This window comes from Bombus affinis, chromosome 3 (assembly GCF_024516045.1).
Source record: "Bombus affinis isolate iyBomAffi1 chromosome 3, iyBomAffi1.2, whole genome shotgun sequence".
Taxonomy (NCBI): Eukaryota; Metazoa; Arthropoda; class Insecta; order Hymenoptera; family Apidae; genus Bombus; species Bombus affinis.
Window position 1 is genome coordinate 3,195,090 of NC_066346.1, and position 22,114 is coordinate 3,217,203.

Below are 22,114 nucleotides of genomic sequence, written 5' to 3' on the forward strand. Positions count from 1 at the left end.
TAACAACAAAAATTCAAATTTTATAAAAGGCTTCCATACAAGTTTTATTAATTTTTAAAGTAATATTGAGTATTGTAGAATAACAACACATTCGTTTTCCTTTTTAAATCGCAACTCGGAATAACATATAATAAAGCATATAGACAATGATATAATACAACAGAGTTTAACTGTTTTGAACATTTATAAATTCTCCACTAGTTATGACTTTACAGAAGATAACTTACGCATTTCGCACAATACATACATGTATAAGATATCTATAGGCACAATTTTAATATTAAACATGATATTATCTAACACATCTCAATAGTTAAGCGTACACCGTGTATTGAACAGCAATAACTAATAAATTCTGTGACTTTTGATAAAAATAAAAAAAGTTATAAGTTCCTTATATATTAATAAGTTATGTATTATAAAAATCAAATTTTTTTTAAATTTGGAACTTTGTTACATGTATAAATAATGTTACAAAACTTTTATATTTATAGTTTCAATTTAATGAAATATGTTTAGTATGCTTATTGCGAAAATCTGTTCTGAATGAATTCAAGACCTAACATTCTTTATTTCACCGATCAATACTGATTATTAAAATTGAATTATTATTTGGACGGATAAATAATATAAGGAATTTTATGGCAGAACTGTTAATATAAAAAATCAAGAACATGAACAATAGAAAATGTATCGGTATTGGGTCATCCTGAAAATACTCGGAAAGTTTTTGAATCTTCCACTTTGACAGAAATACCCAATACAATTTTATATACTATTATATAAGAGTACGATACATATTCACACTTCCTATTCACAATATATATAAATATAATGCAAAAGTAAAAATACCAATGGTTCACTATGAAAATGTCAAATGTCGTTTGATTCAATGTTTGATTGAATTTCGGTGAAACGTAATACATTTTAAATCCAAATACAATCAATTTATTCCGGAATGCTAGTGCATGGAAAGAATGATGTACTTCAAGACAAATAATGAGAAATAGCGATATGTAGAAACGAATATCATAATAAAGCAAATTGGTAATTACTAAAATACAGTTCCTTTTTTCTTAGTGGAATTTAGATATTCAGCATTTTATAGGTATTTATAACAAGGAGAATATTATTACCTGTAAAATTTATTGTCATTCAATTGAGTTCAAGGCCTTTTCTTCTAAATTTTCTGAAAATATGGATCATTGCGTAGCTTGAGATTTTCATAGCAAATCAGAGATATATCATATATATACGTCTTAATGAGCATCATTTTTTAAAGCTCATAATCGGAGATATTATAAGACTTGTATAAGAAACTCGAGAGCTACAATAAACAATATGAGAAAAATGTTATTCGCAACACAGCTTAGCACCGACATAAAATTATTTATAAATACGCTTGAGAAAGCGTCTCAACAACGGTATATATTTGATCGAAATGAGGACGCTTTTCCGGTTCATATTCCCAACATCGTAACATTAAACGATATATTTCATCGGGTGTATTTTCCGGTGCTGGCATTCGATAACCTAAGAATGGAAAGAGAAATTTTTATTTAAGTTCTACGTGTAAAATACTTTATGTAATAGTTAATACTCAATAATAATAATTATAATAATGAAAGCGTAATGAGAACTATGACGCAAATATTACCTGCATCTATTTTTTCGCGAGCTTGAGAATTAGACATCCCACTATAAGGATTTCCACCTTTAGAAAATATCTCCCACATTAAGATTCCATAACTCCACACATCACAAAGCGACGTATATTTACCTATAGGAAATATTACAATGAAAAATAGTATTAGAATCTTAAATATACATCTAACACACAATATTTTTTCAATTACCAAAATTTAATGCCTCTGGCGCAGTCCATTTAATTGGGATTTGTTTCATACCATCTGATACTATATACTCTTCTTCTTCTCGTGACATTCCGAAATCTGATATTTTTACTATAGATTCATATCCTAAAGATAAAATATATTATACTTGGTATTTTTACAATGCACGTGTCTTGTGTAAATGATTTTTATAATAACTAAAAATATGTTCACATACACACACATTTACCTACGAGACAGTTTCGAGCAGCCAAGTCCCTATGAATACAATATTTAGATTCCAAATAGCGCATACCTGCAGCTGCATCTTTACACATTCGAAGTTGTTCTTGTTGCGTAATAGTATTAGCATTTTTTCTTAAATAAGTTAACAGGGAACCACCTATCATACATATTAATTTGATATCAACAAACAATTGTACTCCACAATTTGAAAAATATTTAACTCTAAATATTTAATTCCAAAATAGATTCATTTATTGAATATACCAGGTACTAATTCCATAACAATCATAATAGGTTGTTTTTGGACACAAATTCCTATAAGCTTTACTATATTGGGATGATCGTATTGCTTTAATATTCGTCCTTCTTGTAAGAATTTACGTTTTTGTTCATCCGGTAACGTTACTTTGCAAGTTTTTACAGCCACTTCAGTCTTACAAGTTTTCAACTGCGCTTTATATACATCTCCAAAGTTACCCTAAAAATGTACAATCTTTTACAATTGAACATCTATTTTTATTCTATGTATATAAACTTTTTGAAATGACAAGTTTTCTAAATTAAGCGAAATTCGTATTAATTCGACTTAAAGTTAGCTATCAATTACTTATTAGATTTCGAGTCGTTTAAAAAACTAAAGTAACTTCTTTTTTCTTTAAATTTCAATCATATACCCGTCCTATCTTTTCTAGGAGAATTACATCGTCGTTATTGAGTTCCCAACGTTCACGTAAAATTGGTGTTTTAAGAATAGCTCCAGATCGACTAGTCACTGGTAATCCGGATAACCATTGATGCCTGATTAATTCTTGAATCGATGGAAATGTAGGACCTTCGAATCTGTAATGCCCCTAAAATTAATGAAAATACATACGATTTATTTTCTGTGCCCTTTAAATTATATGAAGTGAATTATATTACATAATTAAAAACGCAACTGATTGCTTACTTCAGGAGTAGTTTGTACAATGAAATGCTTATGTCCATCCCAGCAAACAGATAAAACTATTTGGCATTCGTCATTTCGTGTTGTTTCGCGTACTAAGAAATCTCCTTCAGTTACGAGTAATCTCACAACTTCTTCTCTTGGTAACACACCATGAAACCACTCTTCCTCCATAAGATCACCACTTCCATTTCCCTTTTGACTTGTTAAATGCGATATTCCACGGAATGTCTATAACATACACATAACATATTTCATCTAAAAAGTAAAACGGGACATATCTAGAACATGAGATATCATCCTTCCTCTTGTCTATTTTAATCATTATCATTAAAACGCATCGCAAATGTTAGTTTAGGATCACAATCGAATGCAATTTATTTGCATAATAAGATAAACATGCTTAATATTAAAAGTCACACACAAAATATTACTAATTTAATTATAAACGTTTTATAACACATGTATATCCTTTTATAAACATATGTATAACATTGTAAAGATAAAAAAGAAGCGATTACGCATGAAATACGTTTATATTCGTACAACAAATGGATAACATGAAAAAAACATACAACTGGTAGAGTATTATCTGCTTTTGAGGTAGGACCTTCGCTACTCGATCTAATCGTTCCATCTTTTGTGTCGTTTATTATCGGTAATGATTTGAAGGGAGATCTAAATATTGTCATGAACCGTTGATTTCTTCGTAATGTAAACAGACCAATATCTGCAACTGTATTTTTCTGCAAGGGCAGTGATGCTAGCTAAATCTATTAATCCTCCAGAAACAAATAGTTTTGTATTGAAAAACTATTTTGCAGTAGAACAGTTTGCAACACTCTTGGAAGAAATACCCATAATATTTATATCCACTACTTGACTTGATTGATATTGTTCTTATTACCTTACTAATAGAAGGCGAATCGGCGAAAGAGCTTTCCATTGAAAGATCATATCCAAGTGGTAATTCTTCGCAACCTAATTCATTTAAGGCAGCTCTAATAACATCCACTTGCCGTTGAAGTCTCTTTTCTTGACAGCGTAATCGCAATTCTTCTCTTTCACGGGAGTAATCCAAAATTGATATTCTAACGTACAACAAAAAAGTAGAAAAAGAGTAAAATAAATCCATTTTAATACTAATGATATAATAACATTTAGACATTATTTTGAACACAATATATTCTTACTTAGAATCGCTATTGTTCTCTGATGGATATGGTGGGTTTTGTCGACTCTGTTGAGTTGCTTTCAAAGAAGTTTCCAATTCTGTTAGCCTATTTCTTAACCAATCTATAGTCAAATTATCTACTGTTAATTTATTTGGCAACAATTTTCCTGATGTATCATCTACAAGGTTCTCATCGAAAATAAATCTTATCGGTGACGCTGGTCGCGTTCTGTATCGAACATTAACAAATTATTAATATTATTCACATTAAACTGTAATGATAAAAATAAGTTTGAAATGAATACCTGTGCTTTCCTATAAAATCCCTGTACTCTTCTACAGGCTTTACAGAATCAACAGCTTTTTGCATTCGCCGATGTATCTCTTGAAATTTATCTGTCGTAAAATCAGAATATTTCACTATGTCCTGAAGTATCGTTTTCCTATCATGCAAAAAACAAGGTTTTAATATTTGCGGTACAATGAATGTCGTTGATGGAATAATCATTATTAATTTTTACCTTTTCTATCAGCATATGCTTGCATAAAAATTTCACATAAAATGTGTTAACAATTCATAGAATAAAACAGAAATATATAATAAATTCTTTTAGAATCTAAAATCAAGAAGATGCTCTTACCATGATGTTATAAATTCTTGGTGAATCGCCTGTTGTCGGTGAAGCAAACTGGGTAAGTAACAAGTTCTGAGATCATGTTCACACTCTGTTACAGCACCCAAAAGCAATACGTATTCATTGTGGGTAAGGTGAAGTTTCCTACAGGCTTTCTGATATTTTTCTCTTACTTCATCCAATTTTCTGCCAACTCTACCGGCTGAACAGATATCATGAACGACAATAAACAAATGTAGATTAATAAGCAGTATAAATACTTACACTTGACATAATGTTCTTCAAAACGGGATCTCATCAATTTGTACATTTCTAGATTCTTCTGATATTCCAACTTTTTCCTGGCAACATCTTCAGTCAACTAGATTATGCAATAAACATACAATAAATAAAACAATAGGTATTTGTTTTTGGTATAGAACTTTCTTGTTGCTTGCTCTCTACCTGTTGAAATTGATTGTTCAACCATGTTTGCTCCTCCTGATACACTTTCCTAGCTCGTCTTCTTTCAGAATATAATGTCATAATGTGTTCAACTACTATAGCTTCGATTGAATCTGCTTGCTGCTTGATTAATTTTGCAGTCTGATCGATAGAGTCCATAATATCTCTCCAGCTCTACAATACATTACCAAATAAGCAAATGTTTCTAAGAAGCCACTGTAAATTCTTGAAAAAAAAATCATGAACTTCAACTTTAAATTTAGTTTGAATTTCGAAGATGTACCTGCGCTATTAGACTACCAACGAGATCCTCGTTACGTTCAATCTTCTTTCCTTGCATAGTCAGGGAGGAGATTGTCGAAGCATATTCACGGTCTGATTTAACTTTAATCGTTAAACATCGTCTCATCGTTTCCAGAAGCTTAATTTCAGCATCTTGACGGGCAAGTAATGCCTCGTGTGATGACTGTCCTTGTAAACTCGTAGAGAAACCCATCCCGCTTATCGTGTACAACTAAAAATCGCCGTCTTACCGACTTCTTTAGACGTGTCACGAACAAAAATTCATTCTTACGCTAGACGAATGCAATGACATTAATGGTAGCAGACAATCTAATAAACTTGAATGAATCATTTATCGAAATACCACATCGCAAACAAAAGTCCATATGCACATTATTTAATTAAAGTTCCATATATCTCTGCGGCTCAGTTGGCTGAGATCAACACTTATATTTATACAGACCACAGACCTCAAACTGCAAAAATTTACTTTTATTTCTGAAATACCGCCATGAAACCACAAATAAAATAGACGACCAATTCAAGTTTGATGAAAATGAAACGAACCAGTAATATAATATATCATGAATGCGTTAAAGCTTCGACCAATAGCTTATGTTTTTACACACACACACCCAAATATATATATATATAACTATGAACTCTGCGAATAGCATAAGAGAATTTCATTTTAATTTTTGTGTATTCAACAAAAATCTAAAATCCTATGCAAAATATAGCATTACTATAGTATACAATGTGATTAATAATTTGACAATTCTTTGAAAATTATTAATGTAATATGTAATGCATTAAAAAGTATTGCAGTGTTAATCTATATTGACTTTATTATCGATGCTTAAAATGCTATAGGTTCGTTTTCATAAAAATTTCATTCGGAATTCGAACTGCACATTGCACTCTCTATACTGATCTGTATTATACTGCAGTAAGTACATAGTATGTTAACAAGTAAGAGTTAAGAATTTGATTTCTATGAACGGTTTATTTTAGCGTGGTCCCTGGCCTCTATTTTAGTACTACAGCAAGATGGCTAAAATGCAAGGTCTTACATGGCAAACTTTTAAAAAGAATTCGATGGTATGTAAAAGATCATGGCCGAAGAATCATATGGCAAGGAAATATTATTTTTTATTTCTTTTTAGTTAGCTCCGCTGTTCTTCTGTATCGGATTCGGAGCATTGTTCTCATCAGCTTATTTATTACGTCTGGCTCTTCGGAGTCCTGATGTTAGTTGGAATTCTAAAAGAAATCCTGAGCCATGGAACGAATATAAAGACAAAGAATATAAGGTATGTTATATCAATAATAATGAAAATAATAAAAATGATATGTATCTAATAAAATAGATGATATTTAAATCCCATTGTGTTAAGTCAACCATATAAAATATTGGCTGACAGTTATTTTAAACGATTAATTACGATCCAAAACTTGCATAATTACTAAATTTTTTAATTTTTATTTTCAGTTCATGTCGGTTCAAGATACGTCTAAGCACTATGCTAAACCACCAGAGTACTAAAAAGCATGTTCTTTGCTAAAATAGTGCTAATTAGAGAAAGTTAAATGAAATTGAATTAACTTGTAATTTATATATGTATGTAGATTATTCTCAATTATGGTAGTTATTATTATTATACTGTAAGTGATAATTAACAACACTATCAAGTTATAAATACATTGTATACATAAAATTTAAATGGTAAATAATATTTAAATATGAAATAAACATTTATATATACATATATTATTTCCTATGACAATCTTAATAATCGTTGGATTTGTTAAGAAGTATATATTTTAAATAACTATAAAGTATAACATTTTTAGTCTATATTAAATAATGCAAATAATGATCTAAATAAGGTTATGGCACTTAATCAATGGTAGGAATAGTACAGCCATGCGAATAGTCATGATAGATATGTTTGAAATATCTTGTGATAATGTAACAGAACATTTTTATCGATTATATACATGTTCGTGTTACATTACTGAACGTATCGCAAGAGAGCGCTACGTCGATACCGAACTAGCTATCATTCTTTTCTTCGTTAATAATAATAATTAAATTCGTCGAATTGGTTGAATAATTATATACCTTGAATTCGTATATATGTACACACACACGCGCACGCGTGCGCGTATGTGTGTATATATATACACATAAAGTATTATTTAAGCTGCAAAATTTCCGAATTTGGGGAACAAATTTCTCGTATCTGAGATAAATATGTATTTGCGAATACATGTGTTTCATCTGAGAATGACATGGCTTATTTAGGACCGCGCAAAAAATGTTTCCACATAGTACTACTTATATTCTAAGAAGAACGTGATGCGCTTGTACCGATTAGTATAGGTAAGGCTTAATACGTTTCATAAATGCATTTTATAATACTTAATTAAAATATAATTGTTTCCAATAATAATAAATATTTCTTTTATTAACATTCTACATTTATCATTTATTTTATGATTTATATATGCAATTCAGTGTGTACATTTTTAAATCTTTTAAAGATATAGTTTGAAATTTATTCATTTGATTTAGATAATAGAAAATATTTAACAGTTGTGTAAAAAGTTTATACATAAAAATATGGATACAACTTGGGAGGATTTTTATGCTAAACACCCACCACCTCAAGACTTTAATCAGAATGAAATATTATTAAAAGCATTTGTAGAACGACAATTGAAGAGGAATAATAAAGTCGTGTTAGTAACAGTAAGTGTTTCCTTTTCTACCATTATATATTGCATAGATATTGTTATTTAAAATTAGCACGCATCAATTTTATAGAGCGGGGGTACAACGATACCTTTAGAACACAATACGGTAAGATTCGTAGACAATTTTAGCGCTGGGACAAGAGGGTCTGCATCTACAGAATATTTCCTAGAAAATGGATATGCTGTAATTTTTGTGTATAGGTACTTTATACCAATACATACTTAAAAACATATTATACACTTATATACTTTATTACTTATTTATATGTAATTTACCTATTTGCAGGGTTAATTCTCTGGAACCTTTTTCAAGACATTTTAAGGGTCAGAAATTTTTGGATATGTTAGAGATCAATGAACAAAGTGGGGAAAGCACGATCACAGGTACATATATTTCTTGTAGATTGTCAAAAAAAATTGTATAACAATGCATATAAATGCTCATAATATGGTTGTTTTCAGTCTTACCACAATATAGGGAAAACGTGATAAAAGTATTACACAAGTATAAAGAAATTTTGAATCAAGATAAATTATTGCAACTCACTTTCACTACGCTTTCTGAATATCTTTGGCTTCTTCGATCTGCCTGTCAAGCATTAGCTTGCCTTAAAAATAAAGCAATTTTGTATCTTGCAGCTGCAGTTTCAGATTTCTATATCCCATCCAATGAATTGGTACACAAGTTTAAAATTTTCTATTAATTTTCTATACTCATGTATGCATACACATGCATATAAATGATTTTTAAATTTCCAGTCCTTTCACAAAATTCCTTCTAGCGGACCGCCAACAATATCTCTACAGTTAGTGCCAAAAATATTAGCTCCTCTCGTAAGTTTGTGGGTTCCAGAGGCTTTTGTAATATCTTTTAAATTAGAAACTGATGAAAGTCTTCTAATTTCAAAAGCGAGAAATGCACTAAATAAGTACAAACACAACGTGAGTAACAACACTGAAATAGGTAGTACAGTAAAAAGTGAATAAATTGATTTTTTTGTACATATTGCAATTTTTTTTCTAGTTAGTTATAGGGAACATGTTGCATACTCGAAAACAAGAAGTTACGATTGTCAGTCAAGAGAATAATTATGTTATTTCTCTTACTAATGAGCAATTAAATAAAGGCGAAGAAATCGAACAATCGATTGTCAGTATTCTCATTGATAAACACAGAACTTTTATACAATCTACCAAACAATGTAATTAATGTATATCTTGTCTATATATATTCAATTAATAAAACGCATTTTAATGTAAACAATATTGAATAAACATTACTCAATTTTATTTTCTTTTATTATTGATAACTAATGATTAAGAGTTCATTATTAAATTGGTAAGTGTTGTTATTTTAGTGAAATTTTAAAAAATCAATAAATATAAATATAAATAATATAAAAGTATTAACTTTTATTTTTTGTATAATATTATTTACATGTTAAAATAAATATAGTCTTACGTGACGCATGCACTCATTCATACATACAGTTATTTAATTTTTTGTGGCTGAACAATGTACATATGTATTCGTTCAGCGTGAATCACTAATGTGAACGAAAACAATTTCAAATAACTATTGTTACAATATGTTTTACAGAGGGCTTAATTTCGAATCGCCTAAAACCATACATTTATGGATTGACGTAAATCTATTTGGATAGTTACTTTTTTATAAAATATAGATAACAGTACTTACTGTACGATTCGGGACTAAATTAAATGTAATAGGATATCAATTTTTAAGACTTGTTATATACATATTAATTTTATCAATTAATTGCCTATCTGTAGTTTCGCACTGCCCTAGTAAGTAAGTTAACGCATTAACATCTTTTTGTTCTATCGCCGTTTGAACGGCCTCGTTCATCATTCTATAAGAATATATTATTTCATTATATTGTTCGAAATTGTGTAATAAATAATTTACGTGAGTTTACCTACTTTAATTTAACCAAGTATTTTACTTTCAATTCGTCCCTTACTTTAGGTAAATATTTTTTTGCTTCCCTTTCTTCATTATATTTTAGACATTGGTCTATAAAAGGCTGGAATAAGTGGGAAAATATATATTTAGTAACAATTTTTAAATAAATATTGTATATCGATATGAATAAGTAAATTTTATTTAATACTTTGAGATATTGGTTACCTCATAACCGATAGGGGATTTTTTACTTTTGGAGAATTTTTCCAATTCGTTCCATACTCCCTGCTCGGCCAAACATTGTATTCGTAACCACCAATATCTAAAAAAGATAAAGAAATTTTTTACTCTTCATACATTGATAGTAATATAAAAGAAAATATCTTTAAAAAATATAGATTGTACCTTCGATCTGATATTTTATACTCTGATCTTAATTTATCAGCTAATTTGTATTCATTGCGCAATAGTAATAATTTTACAGTATCCTGAAGTGGTTTCCCTACAATCGGTTTCTTTAATACATCTTCCATAGACCTTTGATAGCGCAATAATTTTATTTGTTCTTCTGTCAAAGCTGCATTAGTGTCGTTACGAGCTAACTTGAAATTCTCCTGTGCAGATTGTAATAATGCTTCTCTTGACATCGTATTCTAAAATGTATCATAAATTCTGATGTGAAGTAATGAAATATGTGGATGCTTCTAGACGATCGAGTATATAATATTATAATTATATTGATTTTTGCAAACCTTTCGCTGATAACTCTCGGTAATGAACCATATCGCTTGAGAATGAAAATCATCATATTGATTATAAATATCGCGAAGTGTTTCTCGATTATGATTTTGACAGTATTTGATGTATAAAGCCATAGCTAAAGGACAGTGCATTATGGACATCTGTAGGGAATGAGCCCAATGAGAAATATATTAAGAATCGAATTTCTATCACTATTGGATCGATTGATAATAAAATTTTACCTGAAAATCACCGAGTGGCATGTTCTCCCTGAGATGAAGTATTACGGTATAAACCAAATCGGTATTTCCACTTTCAACGGCTTTACGTAAAGCGGCTCTTTCTTCACCAAGCGTTAATAAAAGTGGCACTTGTTGATGTGCACGTGGTTCGTAATCAATCAGCTAGAAACAATATATAAGAGTGTAACATATGATGATATATTAGACGAAACAGAGAACTGTTTAACAACTAGTTGTTTAATAATAACGATCTACTTTAATTGCTAGTTGTTTTCGGCCGCAGTCGGCTGCTCTTCTTGCAATTTCGCTATAAGAAACACCAGGCGCGTAGCCTAATTTATCAGCTATTTCTTCTGCTATTTGTTCCTTATCTAATTGCGTCTGTTTTACCTATTACAAGAAAATTTATTCGTATAAATATCGTAGATGATCGAGCAAGTGAAACTAGACAACAAATGTTACTTTATAGCAAGCCCAATGAGCTAATATTCGGCTTTCTCCATCGATCTCTGGTAACTGAAGATGCCGTGCAATCTGTATACTTAGATAGTAATGTCTTCTTGCAACGAGTCTATCCAATAACACTTGACTCGTGAGAATAGTGAATCTGTCATCATTAAGGCATTGCATTACATCATTGAAGGCAATAAAATTAAAAGAAAGATATTAAATGAAAGAATACTGTGTATATGTTAGTGGAATTCCAATCGCAGGGTGCCTCACTGCATTTAAAACTCTTAAAGTTCGACACATGTTGACGTAATACTCAGGATTAATTGTTTTACTAAATCCTTTCCCAAATTTAGCAGCCTAGAAGTATTGATACAAGGAATATACATTCATAAATATGTACATATTTATATTGTAGGAGTAAGAATATTATACACGAAATAACAGTTAAAGATTTTACCCTCATTAAAAGCTTTTGTGTTTCAAAATCAAATTCATGGCCAGCTCCATCGATGCAAGCTTTTATTGCAGCATCTAATTTATCTTTGACTAAATCCATGTAACTATCAGCTTTGTGACTCCTTTTTTGAAACTGTTTAGAAGCTTCCAATAAATAAGACGCAGGATCGGTTGAATTAATTCGAAATATTTTTTGAACGACATTCGGTACTTTTTGTATCATTTCATGAGAAGAACCAGATAATACACGTACACCATCAATCTCTGTAATAAGATGTACCGGTCCATCGTACGTGTATATTATGGTTTCGGCTGTTCGTCCGATTACCATTACAGTACTATTCCAACTACATATTACAGCTTCTGTTCCACACCTATAAATTCTTGTATAAATATCATTGTGTCGTTTTATCATGATAGTATATAAAAAATAATGTAAACATATTAACCATGCTATGTTTTCTAAAGGCTCTTTCATATTTGTATAATGTTCGCAATATTTTTCATTGAAATCTATAGTACCCATGTACAAATGCCCAGTATCCGTATAAAGAGCGATATGACGATTGTTTCCAGACACTGCCATAGCGACTATAGTGAACACTTTATTGTGTCTGGTAAAAAGGTTGTCCTAAAAATATAAAATTGTTTGAAACATTAAAAATGCATTTCTCTTTGTCTCTCAACATTCAAAGTTTTTATATTATACAAATGGTATATGAGTTGCAGTTTGATGAGACTGATGTATCACAAATATCCCATCTCTGTTTGATAATATCACACGCGTTTCTCTATCGCAATGAACTAAACACCAGCATTCAATTTGCCCACCATATCCTGAAAGGTAAAGAAACATTAATATTATAGACCAGTTTATTGGATTAATCAGTAGTGCAAGAAAATATATTTTATCTACTTACTAGGAATTTCAGATATTTGCCTAACTTTTGGTTCAGCTATATTATTCACTAGAAATATACGATTAGTGGATGTTAGAACTGCAATACCAGTTCCACTGTAACTGACAAAAAATTTTGCTTCTACAACCTTAGTATCTTTTACTTCCTGGTACAGAAAAATATGAACACAATCAGTATATTTTAGAGAAATAATCTCCAGATATTTTAATTAGCTACAAATTATAGGTATAAATTTAGGTATAAATATCATACGTTTCCCATACTAAAAGCATGTTGATATGTACCAAACATATCATATATATGAACCATGCCATCGTCTTCTACACATAGTAATTCTTCTTGTTGAGACCAGCCCAAAAGAATTAGTTGCCCACCACTCCACTAAAAGAAATGACAATCATAATCATGATATAGTAAAAAATATAAATTTAAAATAGAAAATAGCTTTTGAAACTTTTACTTGCAACTTGGCTGTTAGTTTTCCAGAAGATGTGTATAAATATATCGTAGGCTTATTCGCTCCTTGAACTTTCACCAATTTCTTAGAATTTCTGGTGACTGCGATAGAACCTCCATAAGGAGCTGCCACTAATACATTATTACTTGATACTTCATCTTGGAAAGATAACGGATACAATTCAAATTTTCTAAAAAATAAATATTTTTTGTGAATAATGGAGTTGTTTTCTTTCTTCTTCTGTTTCTTGTCCACACAGTACCATTTCGATACCATAACCTTATAATGTTATATTACCTAAAATAGATGTCTCGACCCAAAGGAAACCAATCGGCGGTTAACATTGCTAACATTTTTATAAACGATCAAAACTCAATCCTTATTCTAATCAAATGCTTTAATTCATGGATTTTGTTCTAATAGTAAAGAATAACGTAAAAACAAATACGTAAAATTATACCCCGTCCACGGTCATATACATAATATCAATAATACACAGGTCTGGCAATAACACTCGATCAATTTTTGGTGGAAGTTGTGGGATATGTCATTATTTTGATGTATATTAGTTCTCTTATTAGCCGCATGGCGCTACCACAAAAATCCTAACGCACATGTGCGTCTGGCGACCAATACGCCATGTCCCGTGATGAACAACAGAAGCTATCACTAGGCCGCTACACATTTGAAAAAAGAGATAAGTAGAGAGTAAACAAAAGTGCTTAGGTATACGATCATGATTGTGATTTCGAGAAAAATTTATAATGAAGGTGCCTTGTATTAGATGCAATTAAAGGTGCTTATAGTTTTCATTTTTATGTACATATTATTAGATTTCATAACTTTACATGATAACTATAATATGTACAAGTGAAAATATGTATAATATTTATAAGAAAAAAAATTACGAAGAAAATAATTGAGTCAAAAATATTATTTATACCATGTTAACTATTTTCATATTGCGTGCAAGATATTTTTTATAGCATAATAATTAAAAGAAATATTTAGATAAAATCAACTGTAACTAACATAATTATAAGTTTTTAATAAACTAGATTGAACGTAGATTCACGTAAAGTGGCGCGCGATGCGCAAGAGATACATATATATAGGAAAAACTAGTGTCACATACACCTTATATAGATATGTTTATTTTATTTTAATATTTTTTTCTGTGCTATGTGGTCTAAACTTGTAATAAAAAAAAAGGAATCTAAATGTAGAGAACACTTTTTTCAAGACCATCGTTTTGTGTACTGTGTTCAAAATGCCTGTAATTGTTATGTTCAGGTAACTAATTATTAACCTTATTTTTATTATTAAGAAAGCTATTTCCTATTAATTAAAAGTTATTTCTCATAAGTATAAATTTATTCTTCTCTCTAGGAACTGATTATCAATAATGTCGATAAACATGAACGACGATCGTCAAGTAACCGAAAAAATTTTCTCATTAACAATGGTTATCGGCAACAGAACAAAATTCTATGATCGATCATGATCATTGGTAACGAACAAAATATTGATTGCTTGTAATGGTTATTTGTGAGCTGATCACTTAAAAATGAATATTTCTGAATCATTGAATTTTTCGAACAATTTCTTGAAGACCTAGTGATCATTGTTTCTCATCTAAATAATATCATTTTTTTTATCAATGAATTTTTCATACAAATTTTGGAAATAATTATTATTTTTGGCAATAGAAACACATAGATCCAACGGTTATTTGGGAAAATAGAATCAAAGTTATTCGAAGAGCAGTGATAAGGATCAATAATGGTCGAGATAATAATACAGTAAACTCGTAATTCTTTTCGAGGAATGTACTAATTGTTGGGTTGAAAAAAAGAAAATGAAATAACGAAAGGCATGTAAGTGCTATACTGAGAAAAAGAAAATGAGGTAGAGAAAAGCGTGTAAGTACTTATGTATCGAAACAATTTAGGTGGCAAAATCGGAAATACCGAACGAATGTAGTGGCAGTGAAAGGTTGTCCGATAAAACATTCCTACATCCATTCGATTACATCTCATGTTCTTTTTCCAAACTGTCCGTGCTATATATGTATATATATACATTTATGTACAGAGGCGTGTATCGTATGTCGTATACCGTTCATTCGACTCTTTACCGTTTCCCCTACCTGGGAGAATCGGTCGCGTCGTACGTTGAGCTGGTATCTCGAGCGTAGGTAACCCCGTTACGTTCCTGTCTGCGAATTTACCGTCGAGAAGGACAGCAAAAGGCGCGTGTTACTCTCCCGTCTTCCCCTTCTTCTTTTGTCTCGTTCGCAATTTTTCATCATTACAGTTAACGTGCCGTACAATTCTAGTCTTCTGATAATTTCTTTTGAAAGTTCGTTTTTCAAATCAGGATTCGAAGCGGTCGAACCTACCGCTTCTTTTATTCGCCTCTTCGTTAGGACCAAGAAAATTCGAGGCAAGTAAAGTCAAGACAAGTGGAGTCGGGTCAGATCGGATCACATCGGATCGGATCGCCCGATCGAGAAAGCTCGAATCACGAGAAACTTGTTGCCAGAACAGACGAAGGATTCTTGTGTTTCGGACAAACAAACAAGAGTTAACTGAACAAACTGAATTGAAAGTGTCTAGAAGAAACCCGGCCAATTTGGCGGCCGTGGTTAAATGGTTAAGCGATGGAGCGAGATTGTTAGTGATTCGATCGAGTGTTTCGATTACACCGATCGACATTCAGTTTGATCGACTGGTGATGTCCCATTGGAATAAGCTACAGTAGATGCGGTGTGAAACAGCGAATATGAGAAGAACGTAAGTTGTTGCCTTTTTCACTTTTCCACGCGCTATTCTCTTTTCAACGATTTTATAATTTTACCGCGATACGTTAACCGATATATTAAAGATTTGCCATAAATCTACAGAGACGAGATCGGTAGAGCGGTGTATATTGGTCTCGCGATACGGAAAATGATGTATCGGAGAAAGAAAATCAAGTGGTTTTTCCAGTGGAAACGAACATATTAATCTAGTCAGCAGAAAGAACTATGTCGCGTACCAATCTAGTCAGATCACATAGTTACAACAGAGAATCTGACGCATAAAATTCCTTCGAGGTCGCGCGCGCCTTCTCCATTCGTTTCATCTTTAAACCTGTTCTTCTCTGCGCGTAATCGCGCGCGATGCGGTCGACGTGGTAACTTTGATTCATACTACGCGTGTTGCTATTTTGTTGATCCGAATCCGAGTTCGAAACCGAAGCCAAACCCAAGTCGAAGATGAAATATATGAAATTGGAGATTGGTTTTCATAGTTTTTCATGCCAGTTTCATATAGAACTTTACGTATTTCTAGCAAAGTAGCAATGTGAAGGAACAATTCGAGTTTGGCCGAGAGCGGAGAATAAAATCACCGTTATACATAGGCATACCGTGTTCGAGCGAAGCTGCTGTTGTCTCTGCTACCGTCTCGTCTTTTACATTCTCTCTCTCCCGTCCTCGTATTTCGTTACATTCGTTTTTCCTCTTCTTTTTTCCTGTCAGTGAATTAAAGAAACTAGGAATGCTAATAGAATAGAAAGGCAAGAATAAGATTAAGTAAATAACATGACCGATCGTTTTTAGGTGGTATTTACCGATACTTATTTGTTCACTTTGGAACGTTGTTCCGACTAGAGAAGCAGAATGGATACCGTGCGTGGAGTTAAAACGGGAATTACACGTCCCGTGCAAATGTACCATCTCGACGGAATACAGTCGGTCGATCGAGATGAACTGCGATCGAGTGGTGTTCACGCGAAACACGATGGATAGTCTAAAAGGGGAACCGATTGTTTCCATCAGTCAGAGAAATAGCGGATATAACGCTCTACCGGAGGACTTGCTCAATTCTGACTTGAATCTGAAAAAATTAGATCTGTCGGGCAATTCGATTCACAGATTGATGGATCGCTTGCTCCGTGTCCAAACTCGATTGGAGGAACTAAGGCTCGCCGATAATCTATTAGGCGACAACCTAAATCCGATATTCTCGAGCAATGAGTTTCACGGTATGAAACAACTGAAACTACTGGATCTGAGCAGAAACGGACTTCGAAGTTTAGAAGAAGGCATCTTTAAAGGATGCGAAAGCCTCGAACAGCTTTACTTGGACGGTAACAATCTGACAACGGTACCGACGATGTCTTTGAAGGGACTTGGATCGATCAGAGTGCTTTCGCTATCCGACAATAATATCGGTACGCAAAGAAGGACGAGAAAAAGAACGAAAGTAGAGTAACTCGTCTATTTGCTTATTCGACGAATAGTACCGATAACGACAATGATTCCTCTTTCTTTGGTTTTTCTTTTCAGAATCCCTTCCACGAGCCGCTTTCTCGATATTAGGTGACTCGCTATTGCGATTAGATCTCAGTGAAAACGAATTGTCCCATATGGAAGATGATGCACTGTCAGGGCTCGAACGATTACTTTTACTAAACCTATCACGCAACGATCTTAACCGTTTTAACAGCGATGTTTTTAAAGGTACTTGGATATTTCTTTCGTTACACGTTGTTCTAACGAAGGACTATAAGTTCGTGATTCATTCACGAGAACGATCGAACGAACGAATAAAACTATAGAATCATGACTGTTTTTAGGGGCTTACAATTTATTGCAGTTGGATTTGTCAACAAATTTTCTGCGAGAATTTCCAAGCGATGCACTGAGACATTTAACGGACTTGAAGTTTCTCAATATGTCGAACAATTTAATCGATGTAAGTAACTACGATCCGCGCCACGCTTTCTTTGTTCCTTCTTTTTCGAAGGAGAAAAGTAGAAAGAGAACGGTTTTCATTTTTAGGAGATTGATCATCGACATTTATCATCTTTGGGAGAACTGCAAGTATTGGATCTTAGCCGAAATAACATCGGTCGGCTAGATTTCGGTACGTTTTCCAAGTTGTCCGAATTAACTAGGCTCGACTTAAGCCTGAACGCATTACGCACGGTACGTATCAAGAGTAAAAAAGAGAGAGAAAGAGACAGAAAGAGACGAGGTGTTGAGGTAGAAAGGGAGAAAAAGTTGATCGCGTTCTTATCTAAATTGAAATAAAATCGAATCTGTTGCAGATCGACGAGTCATCGTTCAATGGTTTAAACAAATTAAAATGGCTCTCGTTGCAAGACAACAACATCCTACTAGTACCAGCCCTGGCTCTGACTAGATTACCATCTTTGGCTCATCTTCATATGGAATTCAATCGAGTCGCCGCTCTGCCGACCGAGTTGATCCAAGCGACAGCCTCGAATCTCGTAACGCTGGCGCTCACTCGAAATTTGGTTCGAGAGATACCCGCTGGTCTGTTCCAGGACTTTGAAAGGTTGATCAGTATTGAATTATCCGGCAATATGCTGTCAAGGATCACGCGCGACACGTTCGTTGGATTAGAAGAAACGCTGCTCGAGTTGGATGTATCCTCCAATAGGCTGACCTCGATCGGCGAGCTTCCTCTAAGACGGTTGATCTCTCTTAATTTGTCGGGGAATCGGCTAACGCGAATCTCTCCGGAAACGTTCGATCATTTGAAAAGAATTCGATATTTAAATCTGAGCTCGAACCCGCTTTACGGTGGCTTCCCTCCGGTCTTTCCCTTCTCCGTGCTCGATCTCGACGTTTCGCGTACCGATCTAAGCATCCTGCCGTCGGTTCTGTTTCGCAACCTCGAATCACTCGAGAGGCTATCGATCGCCGGCAATCGGTTGGAAAGAATCGAGTCAGGTACGTTCAACCGGTTGGTTAATCTTTCGAAGATCGACTTGTCTGAGAATCGCATCGAGCATATCGAGAACGAGGCTTTCGTGGGATTGACCAATCTGTACGAACTGAATTTACGAGGTAACAGGTTGAGTTCGTTTACCGGAGAACACTTCGACACTGGAACCGGCTTGGAGAGCCTCGATTTGTCTTCGAATCAAATAGATCAATTATCACCGACTGCCTTCGCCATCCATCCAAGATTACGGGAGCTTCGTCTCTCGGATAATCGATTTCTCTACTTTCCCACGGACTACCTGAAGCCCCTGCAATTTCTCGAATGGTTGAATTTGTCGGGAAATGAGTTGAAGTTCGTCGACGAGTTCGCCTTTTCTCAGCTTGTTCGTCTTCGGTCGCTAAATCTTGCCGCCAACCGGATCGAGTCCGTCGACGAACTAGCCTTTCATAATTCTACGCAGTTGCAGCTAATTGATCTTTCGGGCAACAATATCGAGACGTTAAGCGAGAGGACGATGGAGGGTCTTCTCCGTTTGGAGCATTTGAATCTTCGGGACAATCGTTTAACTTCTCTTCCGGAAACGATCTTTGATCCAAGCAGAGTCCGTTCCGTCGAAAGTATCGATTTGTCCGGGAATCGGCTAACCGAGATCCCGATTAGATCGCTACAGCGACAAATTGGGTTCCTTTATAGGTTAAACCTAGCTCGAAACAGAATGGTTGAACTGTTTAGTCAAGATGTCGCCAGCAACGTGAAGGAACTCGATTTATCGGATAATCCGTTGAGCGAGAACGCCGTCAAAGGAATATTGGGAGAGGCCAAGATTCTCCGATTCTTGAACCTGGCGAATACCGGAATCGAACGTCTGATGGTCAGGCTCGAGACTCCGTTCCTTAAGCGGCTCGATCTTTCTAGGAACGGGCTATCCGTCCTCCGGGCGACAACTCTCGAACGCGCTACCATGCTCGAAACGTTAGACCTCTCGGGGAACAAATTCTCCGATTTATCTAGTTTGAACAAAGCATTCAAAGCCTTGCCTGCGCTCCGGAGATTAGACATATCCGACAACCACGTGAAAACGATCAATGAGACCGATTTCGATGGCTTGGCCGGCTTGCGTTTTCTGACGATGACCAATCTACCGAATTGTACGAGAATCGAGCGAACCGCTTTCAAATCGCTCGGAAAGCTTCGCTCTCTGGCCGCCTACGATTACCCTAAGTTGGGCTATTTCGACGTCCAGGGAGTACTCAAACGAATGAACAATTTGGAAACGCTCGATATCGAGATCAAGGATTCCTCGGTAAGCAACGAACAATTATCGATACGTTCGCACCCTCGACTTAAGGAGGTGATCCTACGAGGAGTCAGGCTCAGAAGCATTCTATCTAGCTCGTTGGTCGGCGTTCGAGGACCCAAGTTGATATTCGGCCTGAAAAATACTTCCGTCGACTCGATACCGGCAGCTCTCTTCTTTCCGGTACCCCGCTCCACCGAATTGGAATTGGACATCTCCGGCAGCAAATTCACCACTCTATCCAGCCAATTCCTTTCGGCGCTCGATGAACGAATCGGTTCCGTCAAGATCAAGGGACTCCGCTATAATCCGATCGATTGCAATTGCGACGCGAGACAACTCTGGAAATGGCTTAAAACGATCGGCGATGACGATCCTTCGAATCTCGTTGTCTGTTCCACTCCGATCAACTTAGCCGGATCGATCTTGATCAATCTCGCGGAACATCGATTGTCTTGTGACTTGACATCCGGCGCCTCTGTCGACGAGTTCATCAACGATACCACCGCTACCATCAACGTTCTTGCTTCTTCATCCTCCTCTGATTCTTTTTCCTCTTCCTCCTCCTCTTCCTATTCCAACCCTACCGCCAGATCGACGTTTTCGGAACCCGAGATTATTTGGACTGTAGCACCACCGGTTCAAAACACTGATCGAAATAAGCATTACAATGGCGATCATGCAACTTCTTCGTCAGCCGGTTCTTCCGCCGGTACGGACGATACACTCATCATTGGTATCGTTGCTGGCGTCGTGGCATTCATAGCTCTGATCGCAGCCGTGATCTGTGTGTGCCGATTTAGGTGGTCTTCTGACCGAATCGATCAAACGCGTTTAGCCGTAGCGGCCGCGACCAGCAGTATTCCTGACGCCTCGATGGTCAGGCCTGCCAGCGCTTACTCCGGCAAGATCAATCATGAACTTTATCTCGGCTCTTACAACGAATCCACGTTAGATCGTGGACATACCACGATGGCTTCTTCCATTCCAACTATACCTCACCAAATAATGCCTTTGGTTCAACCACCGATGCATCTCATGCATACCCTTTTAACTCCTACTCAAACTCAATCGCAATCACAGTCCCAACTGCAAACGCAACAATTTTACGGATATTGCGACGGCTCTTTACCTGTTTATATTGCTTGCTCCACTGATACCAAGTGTGACAGATAACGAAATAATCCACATCTTTTCATTGCATACACACGTATACCTCATAGTTTACTCGCTCATGTTCCACTCATTGTCAGCAGCGTGTCGTCGTGTTTATGTTCATTTAACTTGTATAAACTCACGCTCGCAAGTAAGTGTATGTACGCATAGATACGCCCTGCACATGCGTGCAGCCTCATACATAACACCACCTTACATACAATTTATATATTATATAAATCAACGTATACCTACGTTGATACTCTCTCCCTCTTTTTCTTTTAGCAACGAATTTATATATTTTATATGAATTATACAAGTTATATATTTTAATACATTGTTTTTCACTATTTACTGCTTCATACATAGTATGTAAATGCTTCTGTATTTACCATGACTATTCAAT

General features: G+C 34.4%; 5 protein-coding genes across 18 annotated transcripts; 3 read left to right on the forward strand and 2 right to left on the reverse strand.

Moving 5' to 3' along the window:
• Window positions 1–18: 18 nt before the first annotated feature.
• LOC126914450 (tyrosine-protein kinase Fer) lies at window positions 19–6,172 on the reverse strand. Of its 8 annotated transcripts, none has more exons than XM_050718434.1 (15): window positions 5,561–6,171; window positions 5,278–5,451; window positions 5,098–5,194; window positions 4,840–5,035; window positions 4,504–4,641; window positions 4,218–4,427; window positions 3,932–4,115; window positions 3,600–3,770; window positions 3,028–3,255; window positions 2,780–2,929; window positions 2,343–2,556; window positions 2,083–2,235; window positions 1,857–1,979; window positions 1,658–1,780; window positions 19–1,533 (listed from the first exon to the last, which is right to left on the reverse strand). In XM_050718434.1, exons 1-15 carry the CDS (start codon window positions 5,771–5,773, stop codon window positions 1,391–1,393), a joined length of 2,517 nt encoding a protein of 838 aa, XP_050574391.1. In that variant the 5' UTR covers window positions 5,774–6,171; the 3' UTR covers window positions 19–1,390. The 8 variants fall into 8 exon arrangements, with proteins under 8 accessions (XP_050574391.1, XP_050574392.1, XP_050574390.1 ...); XM_050718435.1 differs by having other exon boundaries at window positions 2,149–2,235; window positions 2,753–2,929; XM_050718433.1 differs by having other exon boundaries at window positions 2,753–2,929; window positions 5,561–6,170.
• A 195-nt stretch (window positions 6,173–6,367) lies between these two features.
• LOC126914106 (cytochrome c oxidase subunit NDUFA4) lies at window positions 6,368–7,312 on the forward strand. 2 transcript variants are annotated; one of them, XM_050717604.1, is made up of 4 exons: window positions 6,368–6,508; window positions 6,574–6,660; window positions 6,726–6,872; window positions 7,052–7,312. In XM_050717604.1, the coding sequence occupies exons 2-4, from the start codon at window positions 6,610–6,612 to the stop codon at window positions 7,103–7,105; spliced, it is 252 nt and encodes an 83-aa protein (XP_050573561.1). In that variant the 5' UTR covers window positions 6,368–6,508; window positions 6,574–6,609; the 3' UTR covers window positions 7,106–7,312. The 2 variants fall into 2 exon arrangements, with proteins under 2 accessions (XP_050573561.1, XP_050573562.1); XM_050717605.1 differs by lacking the exon at window positions 6,368–6,508 and having other exon boundaries at window positions 6,515–6,660.
• Window positions 7,313–7,589: 277 nt separating this feature from the next.
• LOC126914070 (uncharacterized) lies at window positions 7,590–9,609 on the forward strand. Its single transcript, XM_050717548.1, has 7 exons — window positions 7,590–7,945; window positions 8,138–8,314; window positions 8,390–8,520; window positions 8,606–8,703; window positions 8,782–8,996; window positions 9,079–9,261; window positions 9,344–9,609. The coding sequence occupies exons 2-7, from the start codon at window positions 8,186–8,188 to the stop codon at window positions 9,527–9,529; spliced, it is 942 nt and encodes a 313-aa protein (XP_050573505.1). The 5' UTR covers window positions 7,590–7,945; window positions 8,138–8,185; the 3' UTR covers window positions 9,530–9,609.
• A 108-nt stretch (window positions 9,610–9,717) lies between these two features.
• Window positions 9,718–14,037, reverse strand: LOC126914016 (vacuolar protein sorting-associated protein 16 homolog). Of its 4 annotated transcripts, XM_050717416.1 has the most exons (17): window positions 13,813–14,037; window positions 13,519–13,705; window positions 13,311–13,439; window positions 13,059–13,203; window positions 12,848–12,975; window positions 12,588–12,769; window positions 12,140–12,512; window positions 11,912–12,039; window positions 11,692–11,836; window positions 11,485–11,619; window positions 11,230–11,391; window positions 10,999–11,148; window positions 10,652–10,899; window positions 10,472–10,568; window positions 10,264–10,367; window positions 10,019–10,193; window positions 9,718–9,939 (listed from the first exon to the last, which is right to left on the reverse strand). In XM_050717416.1, the coding sequence occupies exons 1-16, from the start codon at window positions 13,866–13,868 to the stop codon at window positions 10,055–10,057; spliced, it is 2,508 nt and encodes an 835-aa protein (XP_050573373.1). In that variant the 5' UTR covers window positions 13,869–14,037; the 3' UTR covers window positions 9,718–9,939; window positions 10,019–10,054. The 4 variants fall into 4 exon arrangements, with proteins under 4 accessions (XP_050573373.1, XP_050573376.1, XP_050573374.1 ...); XM_050717419.1 differs by lacking the exon at window positions 13,813–14,037 and having other exon boundaries at window positions 13,343–13,439; window positions 13,523–13,705; XM_050717417.1 differs by lacking the exon at window positions 13,813–14,037 and having other exon boundaries at window positions 13,523–13,705.
• Window positions 14,038–14,386: 349 nt separating this feature from the next.
• Window positions 14,387–22,041, forward strand: LOC126913989 (protein artichoke). Of its 3 annotated transcripts, none has more exons than XM_050717341.1 (8): window positions 14,387–14,808; window positions 14,905–15,392; window positions 15,467–16,310; window positions 17,120–17,733; window positions 17,849–18,022; window positions 18,139–18,257; window positions 18,344–18,490; window positions 18,613–22,041. In XM_050717341.1, exons 3-8 carry the CDS (start codon window positions 16,279–16,281, stop codon window positions 21,727–21,729), a joined length of 4,203 nt encoding a protein of 1,400 aa, XP_050573298.1. In that variant the 5' UTR covers window positions 14,387–14,808; window positions 14,905–15,392; window positions 15,467–16,278; the 3' UTR covers window positions 21,730–22,041. The 3 variants fall into 3 exon arrangements, with proteins under 3 accessions (XP_050573298.1, XP_050573297.1, XP_050573299.1); XM_050717340.1 differs by having other exon boundaries at window positions 14,905–15,025; window positions 15,225–16,310; XM_050717342.1 differs by lacking the exons at window positions 14,387–14,808; window positions 14,905–15,392; window positions 15,467–16,310 and having other exon boundaries at window positions 17,635–17,765.
• Window positions 22,042–22,114: the final 73 nt, after the last annotated feature.